At 41.2% G+C, this 22,041-nt stretch overlaps 1 protein-coding gene across 11 annotated transcripts in view; it reads left to right on the plus strand.

The window, feature by feature from the left end:
• The window catches only part of LOC139466765 (twitchin-like), a 180,273-nt gene that overhangs the window by 135,674 nt on the left and 22,558 nt on the right, over nt 1–22,041 (plus strand). For all 11 annotated transcript variants that reach the window (XM_071248441.1, XM_071248436.1, XM_071248433.1 and 8 more), the window contains 24 exons: nt 434–631; nt 1,215–1,326; nt 1,841–2,013; nt 2,874–3,062; nt 4,219–4,308; nt 4,894–5,066; nt 6,421–6,550; nt 6,744–7,046; nt 7,782–7,893; nt 8,994–9,166; nt 9,736–10,020; nt 10,617–10,782; nt 11,017–11,174; nt 11,822–11,887; nt 12,433–12,526; nt 13,060–13,263; nt 13,984–14,125; nt 15,245–15,444; nt 15,570–15,722; nt 16,047–16,092; nt 17,195–17,272; nt 20,069–20,171; nt 20,411–20,528; nt 21,244–21,416. In XM_071248441.1, coding sequence (XP_071104542.1) covers nt 434–631; nt 1,215–1,326; nt 1,841–2,013; nt 2,874–3,062; nt 4,219–4,308; nt 4,894–5,066; nt 6,421–6,550; nt 6,744–7,046; nt 7,782–7,893; nt 8,994–9,166; nt 9,736–10,020; nt 10,617–10,782; nt 11,017–11,174; nt 11,822–11,887; nt 12,433–12,526; nt 13,060–13,263; nt 13,984–14,125; nt 15,245–15,444; nt 15,570–15,722; nt 16,047–16,092; nt 17,195–17,272; nt 20,069–20,171; nt 20,411–20,528; nt 21,244–21,416 — 3,639 coding nt within the window. The remainder of the gene's footprint in view (nt 1–433; nt 632–1,214; nt 1,327–1,840; nt 2,014–2,873; nt 3,063–4,218; nt 4,309–4,893; nt 5,067–6,420; nt 6,551–6,743; nt 7,047–7,781; nt 7,894–8,993; nt 9,167–9,735; nt 10,021–10,616; nt 10,783–11,016; nt 11,175–11,821; nt 11,888–12,432; nt 12,527–13,059; nt 13,264–13,983; nt 14,126–15,244; nt 15,445–15,569; nt 15,723–16,046; nt 16,093–17,194; nt 17,273–20,068; nt 20,172–20,410; nt 20,529–21,243; nt 21,417–22,041) is intronic.

The raw sequence follows: 22,041 nt of genomic DNA on the forward strand, positions 1-22,041 counted from the left end.
TTATCTGACACAAATGATGGGAACCGATTAAATCAGTGCTATTTAGACCTGTTAATCCGACAGCCTCGCACTCCGACTCTGAGTCCGACACTCCTAATTTGCAACGAATTACCGAAATCACTCATTTATTAGTCTCGTTAATCCGACACAGTGATCAGTGTAATGTAACATAACAATATGAATATTTCATTTTTCATATTTTTTTTACGGGTTTGTATCGTTATCTATCATGTAGTTGTCCAATTTTCGATCATGAACGTTGATACTACTTTATTTTGTTTATCCGAATTACTCATTAATCCGACATAATCATATGCAACCAACCATGTCGGATTAACAGGACTCGACTGTACGATGGTTTTTAGAGGCAATTAGTCGTACACTATGAAGCTCGATATGTGACCATGCATTTCATGTATTTTGTATTTTGCAGGTTACATTGTTGAAAAGCGTGAGAAGGGCTCCACCTACTGGACAAAGGCAACAGACTACCCATGCATCGACAACGCATACACTGTTGCCAACCTGCCAGAGAATGCCGAGTTTGAGTTCCGAGTTATTGCTGTCAACGCGGCCGGAAAGAGCGAACCCAGTTTGGAGTGTGCTCCAATCAAAATCAAGGAGAAAGTCGGTATGTCACCAACACCGTACAGTTTGTCAACATACAGTTTGTCAACATACAGTTTGTGCATATCATAAACATGTCTGATTTAGAAACTGACTGACTGGTTACTATTTCAATAGTGACATTTTATTTAGTTTTCGTCAATATTTTGTTTATCAAGTTTGATTTTGAATCTGAGATCAGTTTGATGATATTTTTTATCAAAACAAAGAAAAACAGAGTCCCGTTCCACAAAGCGATTAGAGCGCTAAGACAATTGTTACTCCTATACTTTTAACAGAGACTGACCATTGTGGAAGCGATAAGACAATTGTAACTCACATACTTTAACATAGACTTACGTCTGTCATAGCGATACGATCACTTCTTGGAATGGGCCCCATGTCTCCTAATTTTAGAACATGACAAATGTAATAAAAATATTTATAAAAATTACTGTAGTGCAAGTCCTGTGTCAAGGTCACAAAAAGAAGTTTAGTTGTAACCAGTTGTCATGTGCATTACTTGCCTTAGCGATTATCTCTTATTTCGTTTTTTGAATACTATTATTTGCCACGTTCTTGTATCGACTGTTTTCCCTCCTTTACAGTCGGATCTGAGCCAGACTTTATCAAGAAGCTGCAGAATGTCAAGGCCGCTCTTGGCGGTGAGGCCAGTTTCAACGTGGAGTTCAAGAGTGAACCCAAACCGGAGATCTACTGGTATGTAGTTAGTTTTCATTTCTAGTTTGAATATAATAATTTTGACCTGTGTTCATAAACTTCACATGGGATGCAAATCATTTAGTCAGGACATTTTTGTAACATGTGTAACGATCACATGTTTGCTTGTTTGTTTAATGCCACACTCAGCAATATTCCAGCTATATGACAGTGGTCTGTAAATAATTAAGTCTTGACCATACAATCCAGTGCTTGACATCATGAACCCACACATTGGGATATGATGACATAATCAATCAAGTCAGCAAGTCTGACCACCCGTTCCCGTTAGGCGCCTCTTACAACAAGCATGGGCTGCCAAAGACCTAAACAACCTTCAAAAATCACATGTGAATGCATTTCAGCTTCAAAGTAGTTCTGAGAAATGTTTTTGATTTTTTTTTATTCCATTTTTTTAGAGTCCATCTCAAATCAAAACATTGTTTATTTAAAACCCAAACATTTTTGTTGGAAAACAGACTGTCCATGAATTCAGTTAAAATGTCTTCAATAGGTTCAAGAATGGAATTGAAATGGGCTCGTCAGGACGTAACCGTATGCGCGTAGATGGCAGCACGTGCACGTTCACCATCGGTGAGGTGTACGACAAGGACGCAGGTGACATTACGTGTGAGTTAGTCAACAGCCTGGGACGCGTGTCATGCTCCTGCAACCTCGCTGTGCTGTGTGAGTATATACAACATATTTACTTGTTATGTTATCAGGGAATATTGTGTTACAAAAGCAGCAGTAATAATAAATATAATAAGCTATTTTCATTGCGCATATTTCCACACCACTCATGCGGCATGCTCAAAGCACTATTATTACCCCGGTCACTGGATCGTTGTTGCACTTAAGAATCATTCTCAGCTCCCTTGGGAGTATACAACCCATGCTGCCTGTTAGGCGCTGTTAGGCGCTGGAAGGTTCTATTTCTAGTCCAAAACAGTTACAAATAACCAAATTTGTGACTTTTTTCTTATTTTATAAAGTTATTTTGATCATGAATGCAACTTATTTATCAAATCTATGTCATATTCTAAAAAAAATGACTCTAGGATATTTAGTTTAATTAAGAAATAAACGACGAGTGAGAGTTGTTTATCGTACAATAAAACACTGCAGGGTGAATAAACCATGAGGTGCGCAGCAACTTTTTATCAACATCCTAAAAGAGGTTGTACAATAACGTTGTCCAATATATGTTGTTATCAAGTTGCAAGTGCATATTCGAAGCTCCAGAAATGACATCATGATATAACAATGTTTTATCGTAAAATAAACCACCCTTAGTTATTCATTGCTTTTTGTGATTTATCGCGTTGCTATCTTATATAGTGTTCTACATATGTTTAATATTCTTGGCAGTAGGCTAGACGTGTGGTTAATGTGTCATAATTCAGAGTTTCATCCAAGACAAACTATGTTGTTAATGTGATACCGATTCTTGGTGTCCCCTATCATATCTTGACTGGGGTATACTAAAAGCTGCATGAAAATCAACTCCCTCACTCACTCACTCTGTCTGCTCATCATCTCCTCAGCGCCTCCTCGTCTGGAGAAGGACATCCGCGACCAGAAGGTTGAGAAGGGAGAACAGTTCAAGATCAAGATCCCCTTCAGCGGAACAGGACCCTTCGACGTGAAGATCAAGAGAGACAACAAGGACGTTCCTGAGAGTGACCGGATCAAGATCTCTGTGTTTGATGAGTACATGACTCTCATCATCAAAGGTTAATATTCACAAATAACAAAATGAAAGACCTGCCTTTTATGACATGACATGACATGACATGACATGACATGACATGACATTATATTACATGACATGACATTACATTACATTACATCACATGACATGACATGACATGACATGACATGACATGACATTACATTGCAAGCTCCTTATATGTGACCTACCAAAAGGAAAGCGAACGTATGGGTGGTGGGATACATTTATGCTGTGACGTCATGTAGAAGGACGTTTCACATCAAGTATCAGACCCATGAAGATTTTGGGGTAGAATAGGTCTTCAGCAACCCATACTTGCCGTAAAAGGCGACTATGCTTGTCGTAAAACGGGATCGGGTGGTCAGGCTCGCTGACTTGGTTGATACATGTCATTGATCCCAAGTGCGTGGATCGATGTTCATGATGTCAATCACTGGATTGTCTGGTCCAGACTCAATTATTTTACAGACCGCCGTCATATAGCCTGAATATTGCTGAGTGCAGCGTTAAACAACAAACAAACGCAAACATCAAGTTACTTCCGTAAAAATCGCCATGTGTGCGTAGTGTAAAAAATATTTTATTTTTCTTTCGTTAGTTCGTAATGTAATACAAAACATTATTTTAAAACATTTCAATCTACTTTTAATTAATCAGACATCATATCTAAAAACTGCAACTATTTCATAAAAAGTCATGTCATAAATGGGACCAATGAGAGAAAATGAGTCCAAATGGTTGATGCCATATGTCTCTGTAATAAACAGGAATTGCAGCTTATCAATTGTATATTTGTGACCCCAACATACCGAGTTTTAAAATATAATGAGAAGTCAAAATGTGATTTTTCACCTATAAGGTCCCTTGTCTCCTGGTGGGTCAGATATATTCATTTATCAAAGACAAACCCTGGTTTTATGGGGTTAGGAAGTCAATATGTCTAACACTACATATTTCTCAAAGTCATATGTCATTGCGGTTGCTCAAACCAGGGCCCACTTGCTCAAAGCGATCTTAGCGCTAAGATGATCGTAACTCCCATTCTTTAACATAGGCTTACGGTAATCTTAGTGCTAAGATCGCTTTGTACTAGTGGGTCCAGGTGTAAAAACACACAGTTTTGCAAGTGTTTGACCCGATGTATTTGTTTGCTCCAGACTCGGACATCGACGACACCGGCGCCTACAAGGTGGAGATCAGCAATGACAGTGGAACCTGTACTGCTCCTTTCAAGCTCAAGGTCGTCAGTAAGTGCTTTGAGAATTATTTTCTAAGAATACCTTGATAAAAGTTGTCTTACCAAGCTCCAACTAAAATAGTTCACAGGTACTGTGTTATTAAATACACATCAGTAACATGTGATGCATACATTATCTGGGAGAAATTGTGATTTTATTCTATGATGAATAAATAGAAAATAGAAAATATTTTAAATAACAATCAGCTTCTGTTGTGTCCACCAACTACACCGGTAGATAGGGAGAAAATGTGTGCACAGCTGATTGTTATTTGTGGCTTAGTTAAGAGAAAATACACACAATAATCTTAAACTCTGCATATAAAACAATGCCGTGGAGAGCAAGAAATACAATTTAAATGATAAATCATTATGTCTAGTGATGTTTTATATAAAATTTCCAATTTTTATTGACCGAGATTGTAATACATGTTCTGTTGTGTTTGTCATCTACCCCCTATGATTCCACCTCGGTTAAACCGCTGATCGTCTATAACACTCATCAATTACCCTGACCCCAAAGGTAGCATTGTAGCGAGGGATCTCTGTCGTTATATGATCTGAAGACAATAACTGATGGCGTCTGTTATCCTAGGCCCTCCATACACTCCCACTGGACCCCTCAACGTGTCGGACATCACCAAACACACATGTCGCCTGGCCTGGAAACCGCCCAAGGAGGACGGTGGCGCCAAGGTGACTTCATACGTCGTGGAGAGACAGGAAGTGGGCAAGCCCTACTGGGTGACAGTCTCCTCACAGTGCAGGGTGAGCTAGATGCTGCTATCTTCATGACAACTGCTATCACTTGATATTTATGTTTTTTAACCATTGTCGCTACTGCTGTCAATTTTCTGTGTCTTAACAACCATCTTTGTTGCTGAAACTTGGGGTATGAAAGCAAACTTGGCATAAACCTGTTAATCTGGCCCTCATTTATGTGGAAGGATTTTAGACCAAACTTTTATATACAGTTGAAAACAAACACTATCATGTTTTAACCACTAATATAGGAGTGAGTGAGTATGGTTTTACGCAGCTTTTAGCAAGATTCCAGCAATATCACAGCGGGGGACACCATAAATGGGCTTCACACATTGTACCAATGTCGGGAATCGAACCCTGGTGATGAAGAGCAAAAGCTTAAACCACTAGGCTACCCGACCGCCCCACTAATATAGGAAAAAACAAACCATGTTACCAAAATTGAACTGTTTAATCTTGAATTTCCCTTTGTTATGGATTCAAATTTGAATTGATATATTCAAATAATTAAAAGCTTCAAGTTTATGTGTCAGGTGACCCATTAACTTTGAATATAGTGAGCCAGGTACCTGTATTAACACAGGGTAAATGACCAATACTGCCCAGAACAGAGGCCATTGTTGCTTTTCAGGACTCCTTAAAATTGTGCAGCAAGTTAAAATTTTATCCGGAAACTTAATCTTACCTGGACCATATTTGATGAGAAAGTACCCCGAAGTATTGTCATCATAACTAGGCTCTGGCTGCATCTTGTTAAGGCCAAGGTAGTAGGGTGGACATCTTGTTAGGGCCAAGGGGTAGTAGGGTGGACATCTTGTTAAGGCCAAGGTAGTAGGGTGGACATCTTGTTAAGGCCAAGGGGTAGTAGGGTGGACATCTTGTTAAGGCCAAGCTAGTAGGGTGGACATCTTGTTAAGGCCAAGGTAGTAGGGTTGACAACTTGTTAAGGCCAAGGGGTAGTAGGGTGGACATCTTGTTAAGGCCAAGGTAGTAGGGTGGACATCTTGTTAAGGCCAAGGTAGTAGGGTGGACAACTTGTTAAGGCCAAGGTAGTAGGGTGGACATCTTGTTAAGGCCAAGGTAGTAGGGTGAACATCTTGTTAAGGCCAAGGTAGTAGGGTGGACAACTTGTTAAGGCCAAGGGGTAGTAGGGTGGACATCTTGTTAAGGCCAAGGTAGTAGGGTGGACATCTTGTTAAGGCCAAGGGGTAGTAGGGTGGACATCTTGTTAAGGCCAAGGTAGTAGGATGGACATCTTGTTAAGGCCAAGGTAGTAGGGTGAACATCTTGTTAAGGCCATGGCAGTAGGGTGGACATCTTGTTAGGTGGACTCCTCATGTTGTGTTGTGTGTTTTAGGATACCTCCCTGGACGTGCAGGGTCTCTATGAGAACAGCCAGTACCTCTTCCGTGTCAGTGCTGTCAACGAGTTCGGACAGGGAGAACCACTCACTGCTGAAAGCGCCATTGTAGCCAAGATGCCATTCGGTAAGCATGAGACAAAAAGAGTTTTTTAGATGAATTTTGACTTTACATGCACAATAATAGATTTGCTTATAATTGCAACCATCTTGCAATGAATTATAAGCCCATAGGGATATGATGGAATAGGAATCTAATTGTCAAATACTAGCTGGCTATAAAATGGGAATCGAGTTGTAACATGTGTTTCAATTGACAGATGCTCCCCAGGCCCCTGGTACTCCAGAGGTCACGGAAGTCGGTGGTGACTTTGTCAGTCTTACCTGGGATAAACCCAAGTCTGATGGCGGCGGCCGTATCCATGGTTACTGGATTGACAAGCGTGAGCATGGCACTGATAACTGGTCCCGCATCAACATGTCGCCGTGCCTCACCAACATGATCAACATCCCCAACCTCATTGAGGACCGCAAGTACGAATTCCGTGTGTTTGCCGAAAATGAGGCTGGTTTGAGCAAACCATCCATGGCCTCCAGCAGTGTCAAGATCAAGGATCCTAAAGGTGAGGAATAACATCCCGTGCCCTGTTCCACAAACTGATCTTATTGCTCTACTATCATAAGCCTTTGTTGTAGTATGGAGTGACAATCAACTAAGACTGCTTTGTGCAAATCAGCAAATCAGTTGAATTGTTAATGTTGGCTCAGTGATTCTCAAACATCTTCTTGAGGCAAGGGAGTTAACTGTCTGTAAAAGTCCAGTTTCCACCCTTTCCACCTAGGCCGAAATTTCTGGGCTCAATCGTAGAGCCACCAGTGGCTATCAAGAGTTATGTCCCTTCTATGTCCCTCCTATTGACCAATAAGATTCCACCTCTGATATCACTTGCATTTGCTTCAAAGAAAATGGCGGCACCCAGGCAAGACGATCTGATCGATTATCAAGATCTATATTGTAATAAAACGGGTCTTTCATGGTGAAGTGCATAAAACCATGTGAGCACCTTGATTAAACACATGAAAAGATTCGGAAAATATCTGTTGACGCTATGTTGACAATACACATGCTTTGCAAATCCTGCAATTAACCAAAATCTGCATGGCAGCTTACGAAACTGCATGGTGATGTTATTATGCGATTTTGATTGGACTATCCATAGACTCATTAGTCCAGCCAAAATATAACTCCATAATTCCAGCCTGGACTTTTATAGTCAGCTAACTCTCTTGTCTCGGGAAGATGTCTTCAATAAGCTTCTAGAGTCAGTTGTAGTGATGTTGTATTGATGGTGTTGCAGCTGCTGTTATTCCCGAGTTCACCAGTGGACTCCGCAAGGTACAAGCAGTCCAGGGCAAGTCGGCCCGCTTCGAGTGTGAAGTCTCAGGAACTCCCAAGCCAGATATCCAATGGTCAGTATAACCTGTATTCAATGTAATAAGCGCCCAGGGCGCTCTCAAAATTAGAAATAGGGGGCTCTTATTAGAATATTATTTTGGTGAAAAAAAATACAGTGTTGAAAGATAAATTTTGTGCTTTATGCTGACAGCCTGAAATGTATATATATGAGAGATACATTTTTCTAGAATTTAATTGCCCATGATTAAGGGTGCATATAACAAATGAGTGCCTATTATACGTAAATAAATAAGTGTTGTGTACATTGATCAATTGGAAGGGGTGCTAATTGGGATTGTTCACTAGCCAATATATTAGCAAATATCGCCGTGGGCGCTTGTTAGAGTGGGACGCTTATTACGTTGAATACGGTAATCACTCCTTCATTATTATAAACCATTACACATATATTCAAATATAAGGAAACTAACTTAAATATCATTCTGCAGCAGAAAATGGTAAGACAAAATTATAGCGTTGAAAGATACATGGGTGCAATAACGCATCCTTTCAAAACAACCGGTCTGGTATTGCTGCATATTTAGAAACATCAAAATACCTCCACTTTCATATCTATCTCCTTCCCCTTTCCACTTTCTCATCTACCACACCTATCTTATCTTTTTTATACTGTATATTATCGCCTACTTCTTTTCAAATGATTGAAAATGTCCCCCCTGCCCCTGGATGTAGGGGCTACATGTGTGTCGTGGCTTTTTATCAGCAAATAAAAAAATAAGAAAAAACAATATGTTTCACTTGTAAACAATTGCTTTTTCTTGTTTTATCCCATTATTTTTTTAAAATATGTCTCCGCTACTGCCCTCCATCCCAGATAGGGGCAGTGGGGTAGCCTAGTGGTTAAAGCGCTTGCTCATCCCACCAAAGTCCTCAGTTCGATTACCCTTATCGGTACAATGTGTGAAGCCCATTTCTGGTGTACATTGCTGTGATATTGCTGGAATATTGCTAAAAGCAGTGTAAAATCTCACTCACTCACTCACTCACTCACTCACTCACTCATCACACAGTGTTCTCTAAAGTGTTCTACTATGTCCTTTTCATCCCGTTCTGTACCATGCAATGTCTCCTAATGCCTTGTCTTCCCTTCCAGGTTCAAGGGTGTCCGTGAGGTCTATGATAGTGACAAGTTTGAGGTCTTCACTGAAGGAGACAAGCAGGTGCTTGTTGTCCATGATGTGTTCGGTGAGGATGCAGATGAGTACACCGTCCGCGCCACCAACAGGGGAGGATCACGTGCATCGCGTGCCGAGCTCGAGATCCGATGTGAGTAAAAGTTCATGTTCAGATTCTGTTTCACCTAACAGTCGACTTTGATAGTCGGGATCGGATGGTCATGCTCAAAGACTTGCTTCATGCATCATATCCCAATTGCATAGATTGATGCTCATGATGTCAATCACAGGATTGTCTAGTCCAGACTCATTTATTGACAGACCACCATCATATAGATGGAATATTGAGTGTGGAGTTAAACAACAAACAAACAAGTCTGTTTCACCTCATTGAGAATATGAAATACCATGAGTTTGTTTCCCAAGACTTGGCTATGTCACATAAACTGAGGGGCAAAAGAAAGTATACTGAGTTTGCTTTTTAGTAATTGAAAATTGAACTGTTGTTAAATTGATTATGTTTATTTAAACATTACTGATTCCTGCAGTAGTTTGTAAAAAGTAATCTGTGGCTGCGTAATTGTGTGCCAAAATATATTGGTTCATTGAAGACTGGGTTAAGAAATAATTTGCAACAACAATTTTGGAGGGATTTTCAAAGTATTTATTTCAAGAAATGTGACATTGAGTCTTTTCTATTTTTCTAATTTTTCTAATTAGCACCCCCCAAGATCAACGTACCTCCACGATTCCGTGACATCTGCACATTTGAGAAGGGGGAGACGTGTGTCCTGAAGATTCCGTTCATGGGCAACCCCAAGCCTGATGTGAAGTGGATCCGTGACGGAGAGGAGCTGCGTGGAAGTCACTACAACATCGAGGTCACCGACCGTCACGCCATCCTCACCATCAAGGACGCGACCAAGAATGATGACGGCCCCTACAGGCTGCAGCTGGAGAACAGCCTTGGACAGGACTCTGTAGTACTGAAGCTCCAGGTTAACGGTGAGTCATGTTTGTGTGGATGTGGATGTGGATGTGGACAGAGGCTCCAGGTTAATGGTTCTTCATAGAATGATGATGATGATGATGATTAGTGTCAGTACTGAAGCTGCAGGTGAATGAGGCGTCATATGATGATTATGTGAGTGAGTGAGTTGGGTTTAACGCCGCTTTTAACAGTATTCCAGTCATATCGCGGCGTGTCAGCTTAATGTGGGAGGAAAGCCCGAAGTGATGCAGGTCTCAGACGTTTACCACTTCGGTGAAACCCACGAGCACGGGTATGGTGCTGACAAACCTAGAAACATAATCGGGGCGAACCGGGATTCGAACCCACAATCATAGGTTTCTGGCGTGCCGAAGGGACGCAACTCTGCACAGCGAATCGCGGCAACTTAGACGACTGGGCCATGATGATGATGATGATGATGATGATGATGATGTGAATGATGAGGATGATGATGTGAATGATGATGAGGAGGAGGAGGAGGAGGAAGAGGAGGAGGAGGATGTGAATGATATTGATGATGATGATGATGCTTTTAGTTCACATGGTTTTCATGTATGCTGTTCATTCCAATATTTCTCCCCTTTTGCAGATCATCCTGACTCTCCACGATTCCCCAAAGTTGAGAACATCCGTGATGACTCTGTTGTATTGTCATGGAAACCCCCACTGAACGATGGAGGCAGCTTCATCACAGCGTACGTCGTAGAGAAGAGAGAGCTCCCGTCCAACAACTGGATCAGATCTGCTTCCACAAGGTACACCCACAGCATTATTTGAGCAAATCACTTATATTGGTTGTCAGTGAGAGTAACCTCCCCTTGCACTGTTCCCAATAACCACTGGAATAAATGATTCAAGAGCTAAAGGTTCAAGATTCAAGGTACAATTCAATAGTCATGTGAAACAATCAAACTGTTGAACTGAACAGATCACTGTTGACCATTAAAGTGAAGATTTGGGGAGGTTTTAAACTTATTTTTGTCTGCCAGGTTTGAGTTCCACAACGTCACAGGTCTTTCCGCCAACAAGGAATACGAGTTCCGTGTCGTTGCTGAGAACTTCTACGGGCGTAGTGAGCCCTGTGAGCCAACGACCACTATCAAGACCGACGAGCCAGAGTCTGTCCGCAAGAAGAAGCAGATGGAAGGTGAGTTCTCAGGCATACAGCAGGCTGGAGCCTCTATTTAATAATAATAATAATAATAATAGGCCATTTATAGTGCACATAATTTCCACACCACTCAGGGCATGCTCAAACCACTTTTATTACCCTGCTCACTGGATCAGTGAATCATTCTCAGCTCCCTGAGGAGTATACAACCCAAACTGCTTTGTAGGTGCTAGAAGGTTAATGACCATATTGCCGTCTCATCCTACCAGGTACCCATATACTGCTGGGTGAACGGAGGCAATCACTACACATGAACAAATTCTGACTTGCATGTTCTTGAGGAATATATCTCTGGGTCAGCCAGTCATGTGAGGCACTGCATTTTGCTATGCAGAGTTGTGTCCCTTGGTTGCGCCATTAAGCTATGATCATGAATTTGATTCACAGTTCATCCTGATCATGTTTCTATGTTTGTCAGCACCAGACCCGTGCTTGTGGGTTTCACCAAAGTGATAAACGTCTAACACCTGCATCACTTCGGGCTTTCCTCTCACATTAAGGGGACATGCTGTCACTCTGGAAGCTTTAAGATGATGTTTTAAGAAGTACAGATAGATTATCATCTCCAGAAATAAGTGCAAGTCATTGATCCTATAATCATGAACTGTTTATCTTTGCTACAGATGAGTTTGGCAGAAAGGTCAGAGGCAAATATGACGGCCCTAAGATCAACGACTATGACAAGTTCTGTAAGTAGAGTTTGCTTTCTGCACAGCTTTCCAATCATCAGAATAACTTTATGGTCAAGTGTTAGAGAGGATGATGAACACTGACCTGGAGGTGCTCACAATCCTTTGAAAACATCCTTTGCTTTGAAAGATTGATGGGTGAGGTGAGGTGAGGTGAAATGGGGTTTAATGTCGCGTCCAAGATTATTGCACTTATATAGCGACGTGCATGTACGTGTGTGTGTGTGTGTGGCTGCTTGTACTAGTCCGGACTGATGCCGATTTATAGTGCTAGCTCACTGAGATACCATGCCGCAGTTTAACATGAATATCCCACTCAGACACAGTATACTTACTCTGAGCCGACCAGTCCTTGTTTTAGCCCCTTAATGCCGAGCGCCAGACAGGGTACCAAGTACCATCTTTTAACGTCTTTTGGTATGGCGCAGTCGGGGTTAGAACCCCATACCTTCCGCTCTCTGGGCGGACGCTCTAGAAAGATTGATTGATAACTGTGAAGTACAATACATGTTCCATGTGTTCAATGTCTGTTGTGTCTGCTACAGATGATGACATCTGGAAGAAGTTTGTGCCGCAGCCTGTGACGGTGAAGCAGGCCAGCGTGTACGACTACTACGACATCCTGGAGGAACTTGGAAGGTAGGAACATGCTACTTTTAGCAAGAACGCACACAATGTACAGAAGAACACACACAACTCACAGCAAGAACACACACAACTCACAGCAGGAATGCACAACTCACGGCAAGAATGCACAACTCACAGCAAGAACACATACAACTCACAGCAAGAACACATACAACTCACAGCAAGAACACGCAACTCACAGCAAGAATGCACAACTCACAGCAAGAACACACAACTCACAGCAAGAATGCACAACTCACAGCAAGAACACACAAATCACAGCAAGAACACACACAACTCACAGCAAGAACACACACAACTCACAGCAAGAACACACACAACATACAGCACGAACACACACAACTCACAGCAAGAACACACACACAATGTACAGCAAAATCACACAACTCACACCAAGAACACACACAACATACAGCAAGAACACACACAACTCACAGCAGGAACACACACAACTCACAGCAGGAACACATACAACTCACACCAAGAACACACACAATTTCTACAATTCAACTCTGTCGTTCCAGTGGTGCTTTTGGTGTTGTCCATCGCTGTGTGGAGAAGGCAACAGGCCGAGTGTTTGTGGCCAAGTTCATCAACAGCCCCTACCCACTGGACAAAGCCACAGTGAAGAACGAGATCAACATCATGAACCAGCTCCATCATCCAAAACTCATCAACATGCACGACGCCTTCGAGGATAAATACGAGATGGTTCTCATCCTGGAGTTGTAAGTAGCAATGCCTGCCGATTGCACAGAATGTGTTTACTTCAGGATTGACTATGGATTGTCTTCGGTTCACTGAGGTATAAAAATATATCAGGGACAAGGCGTCTGTTTCAAATGACATGGTCAGTTACCTCCAGATTCAAATATTAGAACAGGAATACATAGTTGGAAAAATGAGGGTTAGAAATTAAACCTAAAGACCTGAAATTGTGGAGCCCAGCGAGCGATCCTGCACATTTGCTGTTTCATTCCTTCTCGGGCCTTCGGTTGCGAAGGGTAGTTTGGACAGTGAATATGCATGAATTTCGCGATATATCCTGTGCATGACGATACACATGAGCAGAAAGGGAATTCCCTCGACTGTAATATTGAGATTCCTGACATTCCGTAGTAATAAAAGTAGTCCACTTTGGTTGGCGTGGCTCAACTTTTTACATTCATTGGGAAATGAATCCAATAACATGTGACCAATTCAGCGAATCAGAAAGCAGGAATTACAGTGAACTCAACGAAAATTTAATCATTGTACATTGAATGTTGATATCAACCAGATGTCATGGTCAGTTTGTGCCAAGCCACTTTGTATTGCCTTGGGTAGATTTATTCCTATCAAGCTTATATGCTACATGTGTTTGACACAGTATGTCTGTTAAAGTGTATTACTGGTCTTAAATTAATGATTGAAATGCACGTTATTATAAAGACTATTTGTGTTCGCAGCTTGGCTGGTGGGGAGTTGTTTGATCGTATCGCTGCTGAGGATTACAAAATGTCTGAGGCGGAAGTGATCAACTACATGAGACAAGCCTGTGAGGGCCTCAAACACATGCACGAACACAGCATTGTCCATCTCGATATCAAGGTACGTCAAATTAATATATTTGGAAAATTTGATATATACTGACCACTCACCCTGCTCCGTGAGGAGACTGTCACCCAGTAGGGCTTGCCCACTTCCTGTCTCTCCACGACGTATGATGTCACCTTGGCACCACCGTCCTCTTTGGGCAGCTTCCAGGCTAGGCGACATGTGTGTTTGGTGATGTCTGACACGTTGAGGGGTCCAGTGGGAGTGGATAGAGGGCCTGGGATAACGGACGCCATCAGTTATTGTCTTCAGATGAAATGACTAATCAGTCATGATAATTTTGATCACATGTTCAATAATTATTTTCGTAGAATAAGGAGCTGATTGTTATTTTATATATACTCACTGCCAAAAGAAACGCAACCACAGAAACATATAGAGAGTGAATGAGTTTGGTTTTACGCCGCTTTTAGCAATATTCCAGCAATATCACGGCAGGGGACACCAGAAATGTACTTCACACATTGTACCCATGTCGGGAATCAAACCCAGGTCTTCGGCGTTAACCACTTGGCTACTCGAACGCCCCAGAAACATATAGAGAAGTATGAACGTTAAGAAATGATGTTACCAATGTGTACCCCATAATGACAAAACTAACAGTCAAGTGTTTCCTTACTTTACACACTAATCCTGCACGAGACAAATGGTGCATCTCGAGTCATGGATCCATGATGTCACATGTGATGTGTTCATGAACATCGGTTCACACAACATACCAGTATATTGGTTTGTGCATGAACCAATCTAATATCTCTTGAATATGAGTAAGTTTTCATGTATTAACCAACATGTATGGTATTCGTGTTTCTTTTGGCAATGAGTAGATATGGTTGATAATTTGTCAATGTTGCTCCTCTCAGTGTACGTTTCATACTCGTACCCATACTATTAATATTAGAGGCGATGGGGGTAAAGCATTTGGAAGTTGTGACCGAGACTTGATTCTCCATATGCCTTTAACATTTGAAGATCGTTATTAGCATCGCCTGCTATCTTACTAGAAATCAACATGAAACTAGACTTGGTAGTTCTCTCATTTTAATAAGGTTCAGTTAGAAATATTACAATCAATGTATTATATCATAATGCTATGCGGTTTCTTCATCACAGCCTGAGAATATTATGGTGGAAACCAAGAAAAGCACCAATGTCAAGATCATCGACTTCGGTCTTGCCACCAAGCTCAATCCGGATGAGATTGTCAAGGTTACCACGGCAACAGCTGAGTTCGCAGCCCCTGAGATCGTGGATCGCGAGCCTGTTGGTTTCTATACTGACATGTGGGCTATTGGTGTGCTCGCTTATGTTCTGTGAGTATCAGGGCGTTCTACTACCTTTTCTTATATATGCCATTTAGCTAAGAAAGATTTTGTTTCATGCCACCTAAATCAAATTAAAAAGGACTTTAATATTATTTTTATTCCTCCTTACCCAGGTTGAGTGGATTGTCTCCCTTCGCCGGCGAAGATGACCTTGAGACTCTGCAGAATGTGAAGCGTTGTGACTGGGACTTTGACGAGGAAGCGTTCAGCAATGTTTCCCAGGAGGCCAAAGCCTTCATCAAGGCCCTCCTTGTCAAACAGGCACCGTAAGTATTTTGGCTAAGATCACATGTGTTTTGTACAGCATTATTTACCAAGACAAAGAAGCTGATAGACTGCAGGATATGTCTGTAAACAGGGCCTCAAATCTCAAGGCAATCTACCGCTATGACTAGATACATGTTAAACTATGGCAGGTAAATTTTGGAGTGGTACAGTTTTGAAATGTGACTGTGGAAAATATAATGTGAGACAGCACTCTGAAGTGATTAAGTCATTGTTGAGTGTTAGACTGGATAAAGCATTCAATGATTTTCTGTTCCTTGAATGTAAGCTGCAACCGTCCTGTATGTTCTGTTTTGTCATTACAGAAAGAGGATGAACGTCCATGATGCTCTGGAACACCCATGGCTCACTGTAAGTACACATACACCTACACCTGTCCTCCACACCTGACAGCCTCCTTGGCCTAGTGGTAGAGCATCTGCCCAGATAGCGGAAGGTCTGGGTTCTATTCCCGGCCGCGTCATACCAAAAGACATTAAAAGATGGTATTTGTTGTTACCCTGTCTGGCGCTCAGCATTAAGGGGCTAAATCAAGGGCTGGTCATCTCGGAGTCAGTATATCTTATCTGAATGGGATATTCATGTAAAACTATGGCATGGTATCTCAGCGGGCTAACACTATAAAATCAGCGTCATTCCAGACTGGTACAAACAGCCACACACACACATACATGCACGATGCTATATAAGTGCAATAATCTTGGATGCGACATTAAACCCCATTTCACCTCACCTTTAGTGCAGTTACGAGTGGAATTGAATATTACTTATTCTATGTCCACGACAGTGATTAGCTGGAATGGTTAAAAGCTGCTAAACTCAAATCACAACACATTGGTCCTGTGGTGATCCAGGTTAGAATTAGTCTTCAGCAACCCATACTTACTGTAAGAGGCGACTAAAGGGATCGGGTGGTCAGACTCGCTGATTTGGTTCATCTCATATCCTAATTGTGTAGATCGATGCTCATTAGTAGAGGGAAGATACACTGATGCAATTTTTACTTATCGATACAAGTATCGATCACAATCACACCCTTAGTAAAAAGTATTGATTTTTACCTTAAACATATCCTTTACTAAATGTTACACAACACTAATTACTAATAAATGAGTAGTGAAAATGTAACTAATTTCATCCTTTGCACTTTCTGGACACTGCCAACTGTAAATTGTTAGTGTGCCAGGTATTTGGCCATCCTGTCTATGAAAAAGATGGTTTACGCACCACAGATAAAAGGACATGCAAGTATCGTGATACGTATACGTGATTGCTCAGTTGGTGGATCATCCCAGCCCTAATGGTACTGATGTCAGACTCAATTATTTACAGGCTGCCATCATGTAGCTTGAACACTGCAAAGTGGCATTAACAAACAAACAAACAAACAAACAAACAAACAAACAAACAAACAAACATTGATACAGCTAACAATACATCCTCTTGTGTGCAGGGTGACCATAGCAACCTGACAACAAGGATCCCCTCCAGTCGCTACAACAAGATCAGACAGAGGATCAAGGAGAGATATGTAAGTCTGACGACACAATGTCAACACAATGCACCCGACACAATTGTCTGCACTGGTTTATGTTCATGACAGTTAGATCAGACCAGTTTAGTTCTTGTCTTAAAGATCGACAAGGTCAATAGGAAAAGTAGTCAGTGTTATGTTAACAGCATCAAAACCCAATAACTTTTGGAATAACTGTTGGTTATGAGGGCTGGTTGTTTATGATGGGGAGGGAGATTGATCTTAGGACTTCAGATGTGTGAGGGCAAGCAGGGAGAATCTCATCAGTAATACATGAACTAGAACAAAGTGTCTGATCTAAACCATCCAAATAACATTGAAGAGTGTATGTTCCTACAGAAGCATGAATGTTCATCAATGATTCATCATCTTCCAGAGGCAAGGGCATTAACTGACTGTGAAACGCCAGGACCCCGTTCCTCAAAGCGATCTTAGCGCTAAGGTGATCGTAAGTCCCATACTTTAACATAGGCTTACGATCATTGAAGCGCTAAGATCGCTTTGAGGAATGGGGCCAAGGTTCCACCCTTGCTGAAATATCTGGGCTCCATCGTGGTGCCACCAGTTGCTATTACAAGATTTTGCCCATCTATGTCCCTCCTATTGACCAATCAGATTCCGTCTCTCATAGCACTTGCATTTGCTTCAAATAAAATGGTTGCACTCAGTCAAGACAACCTGATCGATAATCAAGATCTACATTGTAACAAAACAAGTCTTAATTCGCGAAGTGCATCAAGTCATGTGAGCACCTTGATTAAAATCATGAAAAGATTTGGAAAATATCTGTTGACGCTAAATCCTGCAATCAACTGAAATCTGCACGGCAGTTAAGAACCAGATTTTGATTTCATTACGCGATTTTGATTTGAGTAGACATAGACTCTTTAGTCCAGCCAAAATATAAGTTCAGTTTCCACCCTTGCCAAACGAGGCTGGAATTATGGAGTTATGTTTTTGCTTGACTTGTCACGCAGATGTTTTTTGAAGGTGAACAGCACACAATGATCATTTAGCTATCAGGTGCTCATAAGGTGCACTTTGTTTAACGCTAACTCCATTATTCCAGCCTAGTTTGGCAAGGATGGAAAATGGAATTTTAATGTAAGTTACCTCCCTTGCTTCTGGAAGATGATGATTCATGTAAATTTGAATAATGGTATGTAGCAGGGCGTGGAGTCATCCCACAGATGACATCCTCACCTTGTCAGCTTGCTGACGGGGTTAACGTCTTTGGTCATGTGGACAAGGCATCTGACCTCTGATCAGAAGGTCCCGTGATGGGATTCGAACCAAGGGCCTTCTGATCAGAGGTCAGACGCCTTGTACACATGACCAAAGAGGTTAACCCCGTCAGAAAGCTGACAAGGTGAGGATGTCATCTGTGGGATGACTCCACGCCCTGCTACAGGTTATTGAAAGCATGAAGGCCAAGCATGAATAAATGGCAATAAAGCTGTACAAACTATTTATATAAATATTGACGTGTTGGGATGATTTGTGATTGTTGTGTTTAATACTAAACCTGTAATGACATTGAGTATTGAGGGTCAGCTGCCATTGGGGTTGCAGCTGTCAATGCCAGGACTATGTGATTATATTGCATGGTGTGTCTTCACCAGATCTGATGGATCTGAATAACAATGGTTGAGTTGGGTGTCCTTCTCTTCCATGTGAATTTCCCAAGATGTTGGGTGGAGGGGTAGCCAAGTGGTGGAAGCATTCGCTCGCCGTACCGAAGACTTGGGTTCAATTCCCCATATGGGTACAATGAGTGAAGCCCATTTCTGGTTATCGCAGCTGTGATATTGCTGGAATATTGCTAAAAGCCGCATAAAACCATACTCACTCACTCTCCAGAAGTTTACAGTCTAGTATTTTCATCCTCTAACCTGCGTCTGTGTGATGGTCTTTTACGATGTCAATGTACAACACAGATGTATGCTTACATTGTCGACCTTTCATCAATTGATGCTTCTCCAAACACTGTGTTCACCTTCGCAAGAAGACCTAGTGTCATACCTAGAAATATGTCTATATACATACTAAGCTACATGAAAATAGACCTGGTTCTCGAGCCCTTTCAGCTAAAATGACTCAATACGACTTTCAAATTTGTATTTTTGTTAGATGAAAATCTATAAATTCTGATACTCAGTAGAAAATTGTCTCAATGAAAAAAACACTGATTTTTAAACAAAAACGCTTGAGAACCAGTATGTTTTTTTTCTTTGGCCATGGATGTTTGAAGTAATAGCATGGTATTGTTTGCTACACAGGAATGAAGTTTGGGTTGATGTGTGAATATTGTTCCCCGTCACGACTAACAGTCTGTTACCTTGTCCTGATTGTTCTAGCATGGTTTGTAGCATGGAGATGTCGGCTACAGTCACAGGTAAATACATCTACCTGTGTCACCATGAGTTTCTTCTAGAGTACATCAGAAAGTAAATTTAGGACAGGAGAAATTGAACTAGATTTTCTACTTATTCCAATGTCTAATCGCCTAATATTTGCATCTTTAAGAATTATTAAAGAATTAAATTAAAATCTTTTACCTTTAAGATTAAATTTCAGTGGTATGGGTATTTTTTCTATACAAGCAATATCTATCACTGACAGGATTTCTGGGTTGGTTTACGCATCCATGACATATAAATTGAAAATTCAAAAAAATATTATCAGAATGACTTTTAATACCATACCCGTGTTGGTAAGATTGCTTTGATGTAATAAAGATGACTATGAAATGTTGCTGGAATTTAGATTTAACTAAGTTCTTCTTGTGTGTAGGCTGACTGGCCCCAGCCTATGCCTGCCATCGGTCGTATCGCCAACTTCTCCTCTCTCAGGAAACACAGGCCGAAGGAGTACCAGATCTATGACAGCTACTTTGGTGAGGGACTGCGGAGTTGTATAACTAAGAACAGATACATGTTTCTGATCCATATTCCTTAAAAAAATATATTCATGTAAATTTGGACAGTCCAGTTCTCCTCGTAAAATGTGTCTGTTGATAGTCCATTCAAACATACATGGTTGACATGTATCTTTCAATAATTATAAAGCATGTTGAACTTTCAGTTTAAGATTTTTTTTAAATTAATCAATTTTCATTATTGTTTATCATCTCAGATCGCAAGGAGGCTGTTCCAAGATTTGTGCGCCGCCCACGTAATGCTACAGTTCCTGAAGGACAGACATGCAAGTTTGACTGCAAGATCATTGCTGCTTCTCCACCAATTGTTACCTGGTGAGACATGAATTGGTGTCATATTTTAGATCTTCTTTCTCCATGGCTAAGATGAATGATGAATTGCATGTTTGCTTTTTGCCCATCAATCTACAGTCGTAACATTACTTCATCTACAGAAGTAATGGATAATGTTTGAAGGTTATTGTTGATTTTATTAACTTTTTCATGAAATGAATAAAAGGACGATGTGTTTGAGGTTAGAAGTCAGTCTTAAGAGAAGTGACAAAGAGTTATCTCCCTTGATGTGTTTGAGGTACAATGATGTCTGCCTTAAGAGAACTGACATAGAGTTATCTCCCTTGATGTGTTTGAGGTAGAATGATGTCTGTGTTAAAAGAAGTGACAATGAGTTATCTCCCCCTGATGTGTTTGAGGTTGAATGATGTCTGTTTTAAAAGAAGTGACAATGAGTTATCTCCCCCTGATGTGTTAGAGGTTGATTGATGTCCTTAAGAGAAGTGACAAGTAGTAATCTCCCTTCATGTCTTTTCACTTAATCCTAATGTTAGGTGCCTGTATCATTTTTGTATCATTGCTTCAACATAGGGATCACACATCCTACACCCAATTCCTGGGTTTGATTCCCAGGTTCCATGCTAAGCAACCCTGCTGTCATGGAGTTCAAGTCTTGCTTAGTGTAAGTCCCTATCTCTAGCGTACCCCTTGGTTGTGCCAGATGCATGCTGACACCTTGATTTCCCCTCCTCCCCAGGTACAAGAACGACAGTCTGCTGACACAGAGCATCAAATACATGCAGAAGTACATGGGCAATGAGTTCGAGCTGAAAATCTCCCGTGTCAAGATGGAAGACAAGGGAGAGATCCTTGTGCGGGCTGAGAACTCTTTTGGCAGGAAGGAAGAAAAATGCAAACTCAACATTGAGCGTAAGTGTTGTTTCTATTCTACCAACAGAATCGTCCAGGTTCAGATGAACAGATCAGTTTGGGATTGGGTGGTCAGGCTCCCTGACTTAGTCGATATGGAGGGTATACCTGTGAAGATCCAGGGTAGATTAGGTCTTCCGCAACCCAAGCTTGTCGTAAGAGGTGACAATGCTTGTTGTAAGAGGCAACTAACGGGATCAGATGGTCAGACCGCCGTCATATAGCTGGAATATTGTTGAGTGTGGCGTAAAACAACAAACAAACAAACAAACAAACAAACAAACTTATTAAGGTATCTGTATCCATCTCATTAGAATCAAACCTTAATTCTCGCTACCGCTAAACAAAGATCTGAGGACATCCCATTACAGGTCACGTCAGACCGACCTTGCATGAACTTTGACCTACCAAGAGAATGACCAATCAGAAAGCAGCTTTCTCGTGCTTTACGGCACTAATTTCAAATTGGCCACTAAGCTTCGAAACATATTTTGACAAATTCTCGATTACAAATTTGAACATTCTGGAATGGCTAATAGATAGTCTAGATTGTATGGATTCAGTTGTTAAACCTGTAACTATTGTTCGGAATACCCCGTGTTAAATCTTTCAAGGTTGTATGATT

This window comes from Haliotis cracherodii, unplaced genomic scaffold, assembly GCF_022045235.1.
Source record: "Haliotis cracherodii isolate W230 unplaced genomic scaffold, xgHalCrac1.p SCAF_19, whole genome shotgun sequence".
Classification (NCBI taxonomy): domain Eukaryota; kingdom Metazoa; phylum Mollusca; class Gastropoda; order Lepetellida; family Haliotidae; genus Haliotis; species Haliotis cracherodii.